The sequence below is a fragment of the Perognathus longimembris genome, chromosome 6, assembly GCF_023159225.1.
Source record: "Perognathus longimembris pacificus isolate PPM17 chromosome 6, ASM2315922v1, whole genome shotgun sequence".
NCBI classification, from domain to species: Eukaryota; Metazoa; Chordata; class Mammalia; order Rodentia; family Heteromyidae; genus Perognathus; species Perognathus longimembris.
In genome coordinates this window covers 10,820,803-10,835,012 of record NC_063166.1, presented here as the reverse complement: position 1 = coordinate 10,835,012, position 14,210 = coordinate 10,820,803, and the positions used below count along the sequence as shown (strand labels likewise).

Below are 14,210 nucleotides of genomic sequence, written 5' to 3'. Positions count from 1 at the left end.
CAGGTTCCGGCTGGTCATCTTGGTGGCAAGTTGGCCCCACTCCACTTTAGCTCCCAGAGCCCCCCAATCGGGGTCCCCTCTGCCTTCCCCAGTATAGATGCAGGTCTCCAGGAAGCTGAAGTGTAGAGCAAGTAACTCAAATGGTAGGCAAGCAGGCCCAGGAGCAGAGCCGCGAACGGCATGGCGGGGGGGGGGGCAAGGGGGGTGGGGAGCCTAGGGCTGGGGGCCACAGCGAGGAGCTTTGTGGGGTTTGTTTTCAAACCTCCCCGGACAGAAATGGAGAGGAGTCTTAGCCATATGATTTTCATAAAAATCCCCTCCCTTGACCCCTCCCCATCTGAAGACTTGATGAGTGGGAGTGGGACACAACTGTGCCCCACCACCGTCCCGTCGCCGCCGCTCCAGATGTGTGACCAGGGAGGGGCTCTGCCCAATTCCAGTGGTGAGTCCCCTTGGAGTTACATCACTTGTTTTTCAGTTCTCAAGTTTTCTGTTCCCTTCTTCCAAAAACTCCAGCATAGGCCTCAGCGTAGGAACAATTATTTTACAATCAGATCTGGAATTCCTTCACCACAGGTGCTGACCTCAGTCATTTTAATGCCGTCTGGAATGAGTTAGCTCATTCCCCCGTCACTTCCATGATGAATGCACGAATCCTAAAGCTTCGTGGCCAGAGGGGCTGCCGGGCTGCAGGGGCTGGGGGGGACCCCGCACTTGTGCGTGTAGGGAGGGAGGGCTGATTTTATCTCCCTGGGGTTGGGGGGAGGCACGCCATCAATAAAGGGGCATTTTAGATTTGGGGAGGGGGCTGAACTCGGCCTGGGCGCTGTCCCTGAGCTCCTTCACACAAGGCTAGCGCTCTACCACAGTGAGCCACAGCCCCACTTCCGGTTCGTTGCAGATAGGCGCCTCCCAACCTTCCTGCCTGGGCTGGCTTTGAACCGCCATCCTCAGATCTCAGCCTCTTGGGTAGCTAGGATGACAGGCGTGAGCCACCGCGCCTGGCTGCGTGTTAGACTTGTAAGCTCCTGTGGTGGCGGAGTGCGAGCTCCACGCGGGTGAGCCAGACCGGCGGAGGGGAGCGAGAGGCTGCGGTGTGCTTCCCCAGCGGCCCGCAGGCCGCCATGGTCCCTGTGCTCGGGACTTGGGAGCCGACCCGGGTCAGGTAGGGAGATGAGGGAGGTGAGGACGCCCGTGGAGACAAGCCCACGGGAAGAGGCGAGCTCTGGGAATGTGTCGAGCCTCCAGCAGCCTTGCATCCCCGTCCTCCTCCCTCCGGCCTCCAGATCGCCACGGCGTCTTCCACCAAAGCACGATGGATGGCTGCTCTCCCGGGCGCTGTGTGGCGTCGGTTGGCCTGCGGGGGAACCCTCCGGCCAGCTTGTCTGCCGTCCAGCCCCCCCTGTGTCTGGCTTCCCTGCCCTGCATAATTTAAGCATTAGAACTAAATCCATCTGTCATCCCCCCTCTCTGGAGACCAGGAAATGTCCAGACTTTTTTCAGACAAAGCACTGTTATATAACCAGCGGGGGCCGGCATCCGTGGCCGGGCTCTCCGTCGGGTCCCAGCGGCCGGCCCCGTGCAGTGGACGGACCCCAGCTGGGACTGCGCTTCAAGCCGCAGAGCTGGGCACGGGCTGGGCTGGGCAGGCGTCTGTATTCAGGGTGGCCAGGCGGACTCGGAACTGGGATTCTCAGGTCTCAGCCTCCTGAGTGGCGACGATGACGGGCGCGAGCCGCCGGCGCCCTCTTTCCCTCTCGTAAGGCAAGCTGCTCACGGGCCCCGCTCGCCAAGAGCCCAGGCTCTGCCGCCCACCTCGCACCCGGGACAGCCTGCCTCTGACTGTGTTCACCTCTTCTTCCCACCAGTTCCCAAATCTCAGTCCTCCTGCTAACACCCAGCCCAGCCATACACTGAGCCCAGAATTCAGAGACCCGGGATTCCTTCGTCCTTCTCATCAGCTGGCCCTCAGCGTGGCGCCCCCCCAGGCCCGGTGGAGAACTGCAGGCCCCGGGTGCCTCCCCTACAGATGCCACCCAACCACAGGCCATTTAACCAACGTGGACTTGAGCGAAGTCATTTTTTGTATGTTCATAGTTTTTTTTTTAATTTTTTTGTTTATGTGGTACCAAGGAATGGAACCCAGGGCCTCATGCATGCTAAGCAAACACTCTACCACTAAGCCACATTCCCAGTCCCTCATAGTTATTCTTTACAGTTTCTTTTACATATACTCACAGTTTTATATAACTATGTAAGTGGGATTGTTTCCTATTTGCCTTTTTTTTTTGCCTGTCCTAGGGCTTGAACTCAGGGCTTGGGAGCTGTCCCTGAGCTCTTTCTATCAAGGCTAGCACTCTACCACTTTGAGCCACAGTGCCACTTCCTGGTTTCTGGTGGTTAATTAGAGATAAAAGTCTCACAGACTTTCCTGCCTCCACTGGCCTTGAACTGTGATCCGCAGATCTCAGCCTCCTGATTACAGGCCTAAACTACCAGTGCCTGGCTCACATCATTTGTGTGGTCATCAATGAGGTCTCTCCTCCCCCATCTGACCTTGAGTTTGCACACCCTCCACCCATCCTACTCAAGAACTAGTGTTTTCAGAACTTCCTATTTTTTATCTTTTTTTTTTTTTTTTTTTGCCAGTCCTAGGCCGTGAACTCAGGGCCTGAGCACTGTCTCTGGCTTCTTTTTTGCTCAAGGCTATCACTCTGCCACTTGAGCCACAGCGCCACTTCTGGCCGTTTTCTGTATATGTGGTGCTGAGGAATCGAACCCAGGGCCTCATGTATATGAGGCAAGCACTCTTGCCACTAGGCCATATTCCCAGCCCTATTTTTTATCTTCTTTAAAAAAAAAAATCCTTGGGCTGGGGATATGGCCTAGTGGCAAGAGTGCCTGCCTCGGATACACGAGGCCCTAGGTTCGATTCCCCAGCACCACATATACAGAAAACCGCCAGAAGTGGTGCTGTGGCTCAAGCGGCAGAGTGCTAGCCTTGAGCGGGAAGCCAGGGACAGTGCTCAGGCCCTGAGTCCAAGGCCCAGGACTGGCAAAAAAAAAAAAAATCCTGGGGGCTGGGGATATGGCCTAGTGGCAAGAGTGCCTGCTTCATATACATGAGGCCCTGGGTTCGATTCCCCAGCACCACATATACAGAAAATGGCCAGAAGTGGCACTGTGGCTCATGTGGCAGAGTGCTAGCCTTGAGCAAAAAGAAGCCAGGGACAGTGCTCAGGCCCTGAGTCAAAGCCCCAGGACTGGCCAAAATAAATAAATAAATAAATAGATAAATAGATCCTGGGCTGGGAATATGGCCTAGTGGTAAAGTGCTCACCTCGTATACATGAAGCCCTGAGTTCGATTCCCCAGCACCACATATATAGATAAAAGCCGGAAGTGGTGCTGTGGCTCAAGAGGTGGAGTACAAGCCCTCGAGCAAAAAGAAGCCAGGGACAGTGCTCAGGCCCTGAGTCCACACCCCAGGGCTGGCAACAAAAACAAAACAAATCCTAGCCAGGTGCTAGTGCTTCACGCCTGTCATCCTAGCTACTCAGGAAGCTGAGATCTGAGGATCTCAGTTCAGTGCCAGCCCGGGCAGAAAAAAACCCTGTGAGACTCTTATCTCCATTTAAAAACAAGAAAACTGCAAGTGGTGCTGTGGCTCAAAGTGATAGAGCGCTAGCCTTGAGCAAAAGAGCTCAGGGACAGCACTTAGGCCTGGAGTTCAAGCCCCACGACTGACAAAATAAAAAAACAGTACAGACAGTATCCATGCACGCACCCTCACAAGAATAAACACAGAAGGCCCAGCGTCCCTCTTGTCTGGGAGACGGGAAGAGGGCCTGCTGGGAACGCTGACCCTCCGCGCCCTGCCCCTCGGCCGACCCCCGTCACTGTCTTGGTGGACACCGCTTCCCACCCAGGCTGACAGGCGACTGTGAAGCCAGGAGAGTCACACGCGCTGCCCGGGCTGGGCTCCTGCCAGCCCCGCTGCGGCTGTGGCTGAATCTGGCAAAGGGAGGACCCTCCACGCACCCTCGCTTGAAGACCCAGGGGCTCCTGAGGGCTCGGCTTTCCTTGGGAGGCATCCCTTGGTGCTCTGTCCCCAGAGTCCATCCGCCATCTTATTCAGGAGCCACGAACCCCAAACCCGAAGGGCAGCAGACCCCATTCTATCTTCTCTGATGGGCTGGACACCCCCTGTTCAAATCAGCGACCACTTATCGGGTCCTGGGACACTGGCTTATTGGCTCACCCCAACAACTCAGATTTTGCACATGGCGAACGATCTGCCCAGCCGGGAAGGGGGTCTTCTTAGATGTTTGTGTCTCGTTTCTTTTTGGCAATATTTTGCGGTTTTTGGTATTTCTGTCTTTTGCACCCCCTCACCGTGGCACGCACCCTTGCCAGAAATGCCCCCCTCCCCCGCAGTGCGGTGGCAGGGCAGAAAGTGTTTCCCAGATCACCTGTCACCTCCTGTGTTCAGCGGGCTCACAAGAAGTGTTGGGGGGCTAGGAAGGTGGCTTAGTGGTAGAGCGCTTGCCTTGCAGGCATGAAGCCCTGGGTTTGATTCCTCAGCACCACATACACAGGAAAAAGCCAGAAGTGGCGCTGTGGCTCAAGTGGCAGAGTGCTAGCCTTGAGCAAAAAGGAGCCGGGGACAGTGCTTGCAGTCGGTGCCTTCAAATCCACACATGGAGTCCTCAAGACAAAGCCTTCAGTCCCCCGGGGGGTAGTGCTGTGATTCACACTTGTAATCCCAGCCCTGGGGAAGCAGAGGCAGGAGGATCTCAAGTTCAAAGCTGCCCTGCTGCGAGAGGAGAGGGAGGGGGGACGAAGATAGCATATTCAGAGCACCCCACTTCCCATGAATGCCTGGAGCGAGTGTGTTCACAAGGCGCCGTCAGGGGAGATCTATGCCCTCCCTGGGGGGCCCCATGAGGTGGGTGGGGTCTGTCACCACCACTGACTTGGTTCCCCCAGAAACCCGGGCAGCCGCAGGCAGCGCCGGGCTTCAGACCTGGTCCAACTTTCAGCCAAAGCCACCGGGTCTTCCTGTCATTCGGAAACCACCAAGCGCTCCCTCATCTGCCGCTGCCTTTCCTGCGCTCATTGCTCGCAGGTGCCAGCCCCGGCCCCGGCTCCCCAGACGCCTGTCATCCTGCCCCCGAGTCTCTGCACAGCCCCGAGGGACCGGGGGCGCGCACAGCTCTTGGCCTGAACCCCTCTTCCTGAGAGAACGGCGGCCGTTGCCAAGGGCTCCAGGCGGGTGGATTCAGCTCTGGTCGGGACCCAAGGCACCCAGCCCGCCCTGAGACATTGTGTGAACCGGGCAGGGCCTCCAGACTCGGCCCCTGCACCCCACCCCAGCCAGGGTGGCGCTTGTGGGGGAAGGCGTTTAAATCCTGCTGCCAGACCCCCTGACAGGAGAGGCAGAGAGGGCTGGCCGCCATGCTCGCCTCCGGCAGCCTCCGGGCCCTGCCGCCGCTGCTGCTGCTGCTGCTGGGGGCCACTGTGGCCCTGAGGGACGACGAGAAGCTGGCCATGGTGGAGCTGCACAACCTCTACCGCGCCCAGGTGGCCCCGCCCGCCTCCAACATGCGGCTGATGGTGAGTGGGCTGGGGGGCTGGGCAGGGCCACCCCAGCCTCCCCCCACTCCTCCATGCCCATGCTCCCGCAGACCCCCGTGTCTGGCCAGCGACAGGTGGTGATTCGCAGGGCTCTGTAAGCAGCCCCATTACCCAGATGAGGAAACTGAGGCCCAGACGGACTCACGCAAGCTCACGAGCCGGCACAGGATTCTTTCTAAGGACACCCGCACGTCCTGAAACACAGGGGGGCCTGGGAAGGGCGGGAGTGTGTGAAGATGGCCTTTCCGAGGGTTCCCCCCCCCCCAAGATGAGAGAGAAAGAGGGGCGATGGATGGGGTGGGGGAGAGCCCGAATCAGAAGCAGAGAGGGCTCTGGACCCCCGCAATTCCACTTCTGCCTCCATGACCGGTGAGGCCAGTGGTCTGGGGGTTCGTCCTGCCACGCTGCGGACTCAGCTGCTCCCGTGCAGAATGGGGAAGGCTTCCTGTGCATCAGCTCCAGTTCACTCTTGCACACCTAATAGTGTGCAGGGCTGATGAGACCTCAAGACAGGAGTACAGATGTGCTATTTCTCAGCGGGCGAGACGCCCCCCGCCCCCCCCCGCCCCCCCCCCCCCCGCTCATGCAGAGGACAGGAGGCAGGGCGGAGGGGGGCGTCTGCCAGGAAGAGATTGCTACTTGATGCTCGGGTCGAGGCAGGATGTCTGAGCTCGGAAGTAACGGAGATAAAGTGAGGCTTCCCTCCCTGCCTGTCGTCCCGTGGGTATGAGTGGCCCCTGCCCCCAGCCACTCCTCAGGGGGGGCCCGAGAGGTTGGGGGGCAGTGGCCCAGGAACCTGTCACAGCAGCGTCCCGCCGGGGAGACAGCATGAGGCCCCCAGTTCGAAGCTCAGCTCTGTGGCTCTGTGACCCCGGCCGGGCCCCTGGTCTTCCCAGGAGCTCTGCGTCTAGACTGCAAGTTGGGCTCAACCCCTCCTGCCCAGTGGGCCAAACAGGGTGACGGGCGGGGCACTCAGCCCCCCCCCGCACCCCCCCCCGCTGGTCCTGGCAACCAGCAACTGCCGATGACAAATCAGGAGACCTGGGTGCTGCTAGGAGCGCCGCCACCAGCTCCATCACGGAGGCCTGGGACAGACGGCGGGGCCTCAGTTTCCCTACCTGCCGGTCCCTGCTGCCCTCCCGCCCGTGCCTTTGGCCGTGGGTGCTTTCGGCTTGGTCCTACCTCTGTCCGGCTACTGGCTCAGCCTCTAACCCTGGTTCAGGGGCTCCTCCTCCCCCGTGCCCCTCAGTCCTGCACTCGCCACGGAGCCCAGCTGGGCTTCCCTCCAGATGGTGACCGTGTGGCCAGCGTGGGTCCGTGGCCCTGGACCACCCACGGAGGAGCGCGCGAACACGCCAGGAGGAATAGCGGACGCCAAGCCTCCGGGGAGAAGAGAAATTACGACAGGAAGGCCGCGGGGAAGCAGGGGCTTGTCTCGGTCATTGGGGATTTGACAAATGTCAGGCACCCATTCCTCCCCGCCTCCGAGGAGTTTACAGGCTAGCCTGGAGCCCTGCAGGCCGCCCTCCCTGTCCCATCCTCAACCCCAGCCCCCTCCGCCCTCCCACCTGCCTTCCTCCAGTGGCGGGGGACACGAATGCCCGGAGGGAAGGGGCTTGTGAGGCCCCAGCGGGGGCTGTCGGAGCCCAGTGCTCCCGCAGCTGTCCCCGAGAACCACGGGTGGGTGTGGCTGCACCCTCCCCCTCCCCCAGGGTCATCCAAACCCGCTGCTTGACGGCCCGTCTGGCTCTCGGAGCCACAGGGTGGGGCGAGGGCTGTGCGGCAGCCATTCCAGGAGAGGCCAAAGACAAGGTTTAATGGGATCCAGGCCTCGCCTCAGTCCTTCGGGTCAGATGCCTCATTCATTGTCTTCCCACCCACACTTGGTCTGTCTGTCTGTCTGTCTCCCCGCCAGGGACACAGAGCCTCAGAGGCCCTCGAACACAACATGCTCCCTCCCAGGGTCCCATCTGCGGGCCCCAGGGAAATCGCCATGGGCGGCTTGACAGCGTCGGGTTACCAAGACTCCCCGATCACAGGCAGCAAGTTAAATGTCACACGCAGAGACTACTTCGTTTCCTAGGTTTTCTCTGCTGTCATTTCTTTCTTTCTTTTTTTTTTTGCCAGTCCTGGGCCTTGGACTCAGGGCCTGAGCACTGTCCCTGGCTTCTTTTTGCTCAAGGCTAGCACTCTACCATGTGAGCCACAGCGCCACTTCTGGCTTTTTCGATATATGTGGTGCTGAGGAATCAAACCCAGGGCTTCATGTATATGAGCCAAGCATCTTACCACTAGGCCCTATTCCCAGCCCTCTGCTGTCATTTCTATTTTTACCAAATGCTTTTTTTTCCTTTTTTGAACTCAGGGCTTCACACTCTTACGTGCTATTTTCCCTCAAGGTTGGCCCTCCACCATTTGAGCCATACTCTCACTTCCGGCTGAATGGTCGTTAACTGGAGATGAGAACCTCAGCGACTTTTCTGCCCAGGTGGTAGGCAGTCAGAGCTCAGTCTTAAGTGGCGGGATTACAGGCAGGAGCCACTAGCACCTGGCCAATCCGTTTTCTTGGGAATGGGGTTGTGGGACAGACAACCTAAGAGCACTTAGGAAGGACAACCGCCAGGCAGGGGCGGTGGGTGCGAGCCCCAAGTTAGACTGCTGGTAGGAGGAGGGAAACGGACTGAATAAACCACCCCGGACTTGCCTATGTCACTGGGGAGTGTGAGGTGCATCATCACCCCCGGTTTCCGTCGTGTTAATAACGCACACAGCCTTCCCAGTGCCTTGCTGGGGTTGACAAACTCCTTGGCCTGGGCTGGTGCCCTCGGGGCGCAAGAGACCCGGTGTGGCCAGGAGTCCCCTCCTCCAGGGCTGCCGGGAGGCCGGGGTCCCCTGGGCCTTCCACTCTGACCCCCCACAGATGGTGGGCGCTTCTACTCACACCCCGCCCCCCGCCCCGCAGAGATGGGACGAGGAGCTAGCCGCCTTCGCCAAGGCCTACGCGCAGAAATGCATCTGGGGCCACAACAAGGAGCGCGGGCGGCGCGGGGAGAACCTGTTCGCCATCACCGACGAGGGCCTGGACGTGCCGCTGGCCGTGGAGGAGTGGCACCAGGAGCGCCAGCACTACAACCTCAGCGCCGCCGCCTGCGAGCCGGGCCAGGTGTGCGGCCACTACACGCAGGTGCGGAGGGGGCGGGAGGGGGCGGGGGCGGCCCTCAGCACGCCCCAGCTTCCCGAAGCGGTGGGGGGGGGGGGGTCTGTGCTCCTCAGCCTGCCTGCTTATATCCTTTATGAAACTGTGTGTGTGTGTGCGTGTGCACGTGTGTGTGTGTGCACGCGCGCATGCGCTCCAGTTCCCAGCCCGAATGCTGTTCTTGAACTTATTCTGCTCAAGGCTCCAGTGCTCTACCACGTGAGCCCCGGCGCCACGTCCGGCTTTTCGGTGGTTAAATGGAGATCAGCGTCTCATGGACTTTCCTGCCCAGGCTGGCTTTGAACTTCAGATGTCAGCCTCTGGAGCAGCTAGGATTACAGGCGCGCACACATGAAACGAGTGTTAGGTAGCACAAGACCTCCAGGAGGTCTGCATTCGCATCACTCTGAAGGAAGAAAGCAAAGGACCAGCTTTAGAAAACCTAACCCTCCCCCTCGGCCTTCGGATGCTGAGGAGGCCGCTGGAGCCTTGTTACCATGCTAGACACACCGCAGGGGCTGCACGCAGTCCTGACCACCCCACCCCCCCCACACACACACCTGTTTTCCACGCCAGTGGCTCACCAGCGGCTGTCTGTACTTTGTCTTCTCACAGATGCTCTTTCGATACTTATCACGAGGTCCAATTTGCTGCTTCGGGGTTTCGGGAGGTTAGGATTTGAGAGCGACTCTTGCCACGCTAGGCAGGTATTCTGTCGCTTGAGCCACGTCCCCAGCCGTTTTTCAGGTAGAGTCTTGCATTTTTGCCTGGCTGGCCTCAGACTAGATCCTAGTACCCATGCCTCCCGCACTGCCGCTGGCTGTACCAGGAGTGTACCGCCATGCCCAGTCTAATTTGTTGCTCCTAATCTGGGACTGATAACGCAAGCAGATCTCGTGAGGTTTTTGTTTTGTGTCTGTACTGGGGCTTGAGCTCAGCTTTTTCACGTAAGGCCGGTAATCTACCACTTGAGCCACAGCTTCAGTTCTGGCCTTTGGGTGATTCACTAGAGACAAGACTCACAGACTTTCCTGCCTGAGCTAGCTTTAAACTTCAATCCTCAGATCTCAGCCTCCCGAGTAGCTAATATCACAGGCACGGGCTACCCATACCCACTTAATGGCTTAATAAAAAGTGATGGGTAAGTGAACAATGATTTGTCACCAAATTAATGTTTTGGGGGTCTTTGGATAGCATTTCCTGTCTCAGTGCCTTTGGCTTTTCTCTGGGTTCTCGCTGCATTTTAAAACTCTGTGTGTGTGTGTGTGTGTGTGTGTGTGTGTGTAGATCAGTTAACTGTGCCAATTGATTTTTCCCCCCTCTTCCTAATTGTGCAAACATTAACACAACAAAAAGAAAGCGATCACTTTGCCACTTCACAGCCTCATTCCACTTTTCCAAGCTTTTCTGGTTGGTATTTTTAGTGCTAATCTTACAGCACCCTCCCTACCCACTTCCTACTGGGATCTCCTCCCTCTCCTCCCTCTCCCCCCCTGCCCCCCCCCCACCCTGCCCTCTGTCCCTGCCAGTATAGCTCCATCAGAAGGGCCTGTCCCCAGCTATTCAAGGGACAAGTCCATTGTGTATGGTAGGGTCAGAGGTAGTCCACTGATTTCAATAGCACGACTCCTGGGCAAACTCTGCCTGGAAACAGTGATGGGAGGCTGGCAGTACATAAAGGTTTGAGTTTCTTTTTGCTAATCGTGGGGCTTGAACCCAGGGTTCTACCTCTTGAGTCACAGCGCCCCTTCCAGCTTTTTCTGTTATGTGGTACTGAGGAATTGAACCCAAGGCTTCATACATGCTAGGCAAGCACTGTACCACGAAGCCACATCCCAGCCCTGACTTTGATTCTTAAGTGTTTATTTTAGCAGCTAGGAGACCCATACCTAGAAACAGGCAGACTTGTGGTATCGAGTAGATTTCATTTTCTAACTAACTTCCTTTGCTGGCTTTCTTGGACTTGTCCTTCAGTTTATGTTTAAGATTCTACCATTTGCGGTTTATTGCGTCGCATATGCCCCTTGTTTAAAATGCAAGGCCTGCAGGACAAGCCCGCAGGAAAGTCCTGGAGGTTTATCACAGGCCTGGTGGGATGGGAAGCCTGGAAAGCGGGGAGCCACCAGCTCTGGCTCCAGCCCCTGGGTTTGCCCTCCCTCAGGTGGTCTGGAGCAAGACAGAGAGGATCGGCTGTGGTTCCCACTTCTGTGAGACACTCCAGGGAGTGGAGGAGACTAACATCCATTTACTGGTGTGCAACTATGTGCCCCCGTAAGTGCTGGGGGGGGGGAGGGCAGGACTGGACACCGTTTAAGCAGGGGTGTATGTGTGTGGATGGGGTGATCTGGGGTCTGTACCCTCTAGTGAGCTGTGAGGGTACTGGCCGGGGGTCTGATCTCACTAGCCAGGGCCCCAGGGCGGCCCAACAAGTTATGAGCGGGAGGGAGCAGACCTGGGGTCTGTTCAGGTGCCTGGGACTGGGGACCGGGTTGAAAGGGACTGACGCCTCACCCCCCCACCCATGCAGGGGGAACGTGAAAGGGCAGAGGCCCTATGAGGAGGGGACTCCGTGCTCCCAGTGCCCCGCTGGCTATGACTGCAAGAACTCGCTCTGCATGAACTTGGCTGGTGAGAGCTCGGGTGCTGGGGTTGGGCGGTGCGAGGCCGACTGGGAGGTCTGGGGTTCTCTGGACCCCCCCCCCCCACTGTGCATGTATTAGGGGGCCCTCAGAGGCTTCTTCCACACTCCTTGTCATCGCAAGCTACCAGATTTCAACCTGTTGCCAATATGGAGCAGTTGCTGAGCTCTGGAGCACCAAGGGGTGCCCTGCAAATGGGCGTGGTCTGCTGCCATTGGGCGGGGCCTGCGGCACAGTGGGCGTGTCCTGCCCGCTTGAAGCAGAAAAGGCCTAAGGGAGCAGGTACAGAGAAGCTCCTGGGAAGCCGGAAGCAGAGCAGTTGGATCCATTAAGAAGTAACAGTTGCCATCACAGACCCGCCAGAAGACATTAGTTGCCTTGTCTAGGTCAGGGCGGGATGAAGAATGGGGGGGGGGGTTCCGTTTGCAGCACTAATGCCAGGCCTTGCCTATTAGAACCCACGAAGGGTCCAGAAGAGAAGAAGGACTTGCCTCACCTGGAAACTGAGGCTCGGTCCACTCTGGCAACAGAAGTCTCAGGCTCTAAGAAACCCGGTATTACAACAGTAGCCACAGAGATTCCATCCTTCTCGGTGACAGACGTCTCAGGCTCCCCAGCATCTGAAGTCCCATCTGCTTTAGCAACATCTTCCTTAGCAACATCGGAGCCATTCTCCATGGCAACAGAGGGTCAGCCGTCCCAGGCCCCTGAGGTCCCGGCTGTTTTTGCCACCCAGAGACCGCTTTCCTCCGACGAGAGACTAGTTATCTTCCCCCAGTCCACCCAGGTTCCTGTCCCCACATCTGTGGACAAAGGAACCGGCCAGACAAGCGTACCCTCCACGAGCCCAAAGATGTCTCTGTACCCCGAGATGTTCCCTCCAGGGGCAGGAGCGCCCCTCCCTCCCTCCCCCAAGGAGGCCCAGGCTGAGCTGCCTCCTTCCGGTGAGGTCCTGGCCTCAGTGTTTCCAGCCCAGGACAACCCAGGTGAACTGCAGGTCACAGTGGACCACCCGGGGCCCAACTCCTCCAAGTCCCTGCCCAAGCCCCCCAACGCCTCGGCCCTGGCTAATGCCGTGGGCGGGCGGACCCTGGCCCTGCAGTCATCCCTGCCAGGTAAGGCCCGTGATGTTCCCTCCCGGCTCCAGAATGGCGGCACCGGTCCCAGCACAGGCGGCGCATGCTCCCTCTGAGAAGACGCTTCCTCCCTGGCTGCTGCCGCCCCCTTGCATGGTGAGCCGCGCGTGCGAGAGGCCAGGCTGTCCCCGGGCTGAGGCCTGGCTCCTTCCTTCCCGCAGGGACAGAGGACCCGAGTGGGAACTCCAGCCACAGCCCGGGCCCTCTCCTGGTGCTGCTGCTGCTTCCCCTGCTGTTGGCTTCCGTCTTCTGAACGGGACACTGGAGGCAACGCCTGGCAGAGGAACAGGGCCTCGCCGCCGCTCCGGATCGCCGTCCTCCGAATGACAGGCCGCAGCTTCCTAGGCAGGTCCTGCTCTGTGGCCCAGCAGCCCCCCCTCACCCGATCTTCTGGACAGATTCCAGGCCAGCACGCCTGTCCCCTTAGGGGCTTCCGCAGGGCGCCTCTGGCACGGCCACCTGTTGTCACCTGCAGCGCCGTGCGTGGCCCCCGCGGCTCTCCCGGGGCTGGACGATCTCGGGCTCGCCAGGAGCTCCCGGCCTCTTCTTTCAGCTACCTGCGCCCAGCAGGGCTGTCCCCGAGGGCCTCCTGCCCTCCTGGGGCCACGGGATCAGCTGCCCAACTGCCACGTACCCCCGTGTTGATCCTAGCCCCTGCGTGAGGCATGTCCTGGCTATCAGCCTCTGGAAGGACAAGACTCCCACGCGCGGTGTCCCTCGTGGCACCTGCTGGCTGCCAGCCAGGGGCCGCTGCCGTGACGGGGCGCCCCCTGCCCCTCCACGCCCCCCCCCCCCCGCCCGGGACTGCACAGGCTCGCCCTGGGCGCTCTGCTGGGGCAGCGTCAGAGCCTGCGCTCAGCCAGGAGGGGCCGCAAGGGACGGAGGAGGAACAAGCCACCCAGTGGGGTTCCACGAGTGGAGAGTAGAGATGGGGGCTGGGGCTCCCTGAATGACCTCCCGAATAAAGCCTACCCAGAGCCGAGTCTCCATGCTTGCTGGGGGCCAGGGCCCCCCACCGCACCCGCACTCCCTCCCCGAAAGCACTCTCTTCTGGTGCCGCCCCCCTCTACCCAAGCCACCGGGGGCTGTGGCGGCAGGGGAGGGGGCACGGGGACGCCGGGGCACGGCTGGCTCGCTCGGCCCCAGGAGCCAGCAGGGCGGCCTCGGGCTCCCGCTCAAGGCGCGACTGCCGGCGTTGTGCAGGGGAGCCGCCGCCCAGGCTCATCCAGGACACAGAGGAGAAACATGCCTCGCAGAGGGCCCCGCCGGCGCCTGGGCTGGGAGGAGTCCCGAGCAAGGCCCGGGGCCCCAGACGCCCCCCCAGGGCAGAGCAGGGGCGAGGGCAGAGCAGGGGCGAGCAGCGCTGGGGGCCAGCAAAGGCCAAGTGTGTTGGGAGATGGGGGAGCACGTAGGTGAAGGGGTGGCAGGGGCGGGGGGGGGAAGGGCAGGCTGGACGGCCTGCGGCCCTGAGAAAGGCCCAAGCACCGGCATGACTCTGTGACATGGGGCCTTGCCCCCCGCGATGTCCCGTTCCCTCCCCACCCCCAAATGCTCGGCTCAAGGTCCAGCTGCCTTCTGACCCAGCCACACCCACATGAGGGG

The 14,210-nt window shown here is 59.7% G+C and overlaps 1 protein-coding gene across 1 annotated transcript; it reads left to right on the top strand.

The window, feature by feature from the left end:
- Window positions 1-5,228: 5,228 nt before the first annotated feature.
- On the top strand, window positions 5,229-13,571 carry Pi16 (peptidase inhibitor 16). Its single transcript, XM_048347846.1, has 6 exons — window positions 5,229-5,616; window positions 8,600-8,821; window positions 10,995-11,104; window positions 11,361-11,461; window positions 11,928-12,587; window positions 12,770-13,571. Exons 1-6 carry the CDS (start codon window positions 5,458-5,460, stop codon window positions 12,859-12,861), a joined length of 1,344 nt encoding a protein of 447 aa, XP_048203803.1. The 5' UTR covers window positions 5,229-5,457; the 3' UTR covers window positions 12,862-13,571.
- The last annotated feature ends 639 nt before the right edge of the window (window positions 13,572-14,210 follow it).

Bases quoted from the DNA above. Each gene is read 5' to 3' on its own strand.
- Pi16 (XM_048347846.1), top strand. From the start codon at position 5,458: ATGCTCGCCTCCGGCAGCCTCCGGGCCCTGCCGCCGCTGCTGCTGCTG. The intron at 5,617-8,599 runs GTGAGTGGGCTG...CCCGCCCCGCAG, and splicing joins CCTCCAACATGCGGCTGATG to AGATGGGACGAGGAGCTAGC. The intron at 8,822-10,994 runs GTGCGGAGGGGG...GCCCTCCCTCAG, and splicing joins TGTGCGGCCACTACACGCAG to GTGGTCTGGAGCAAGACAGA.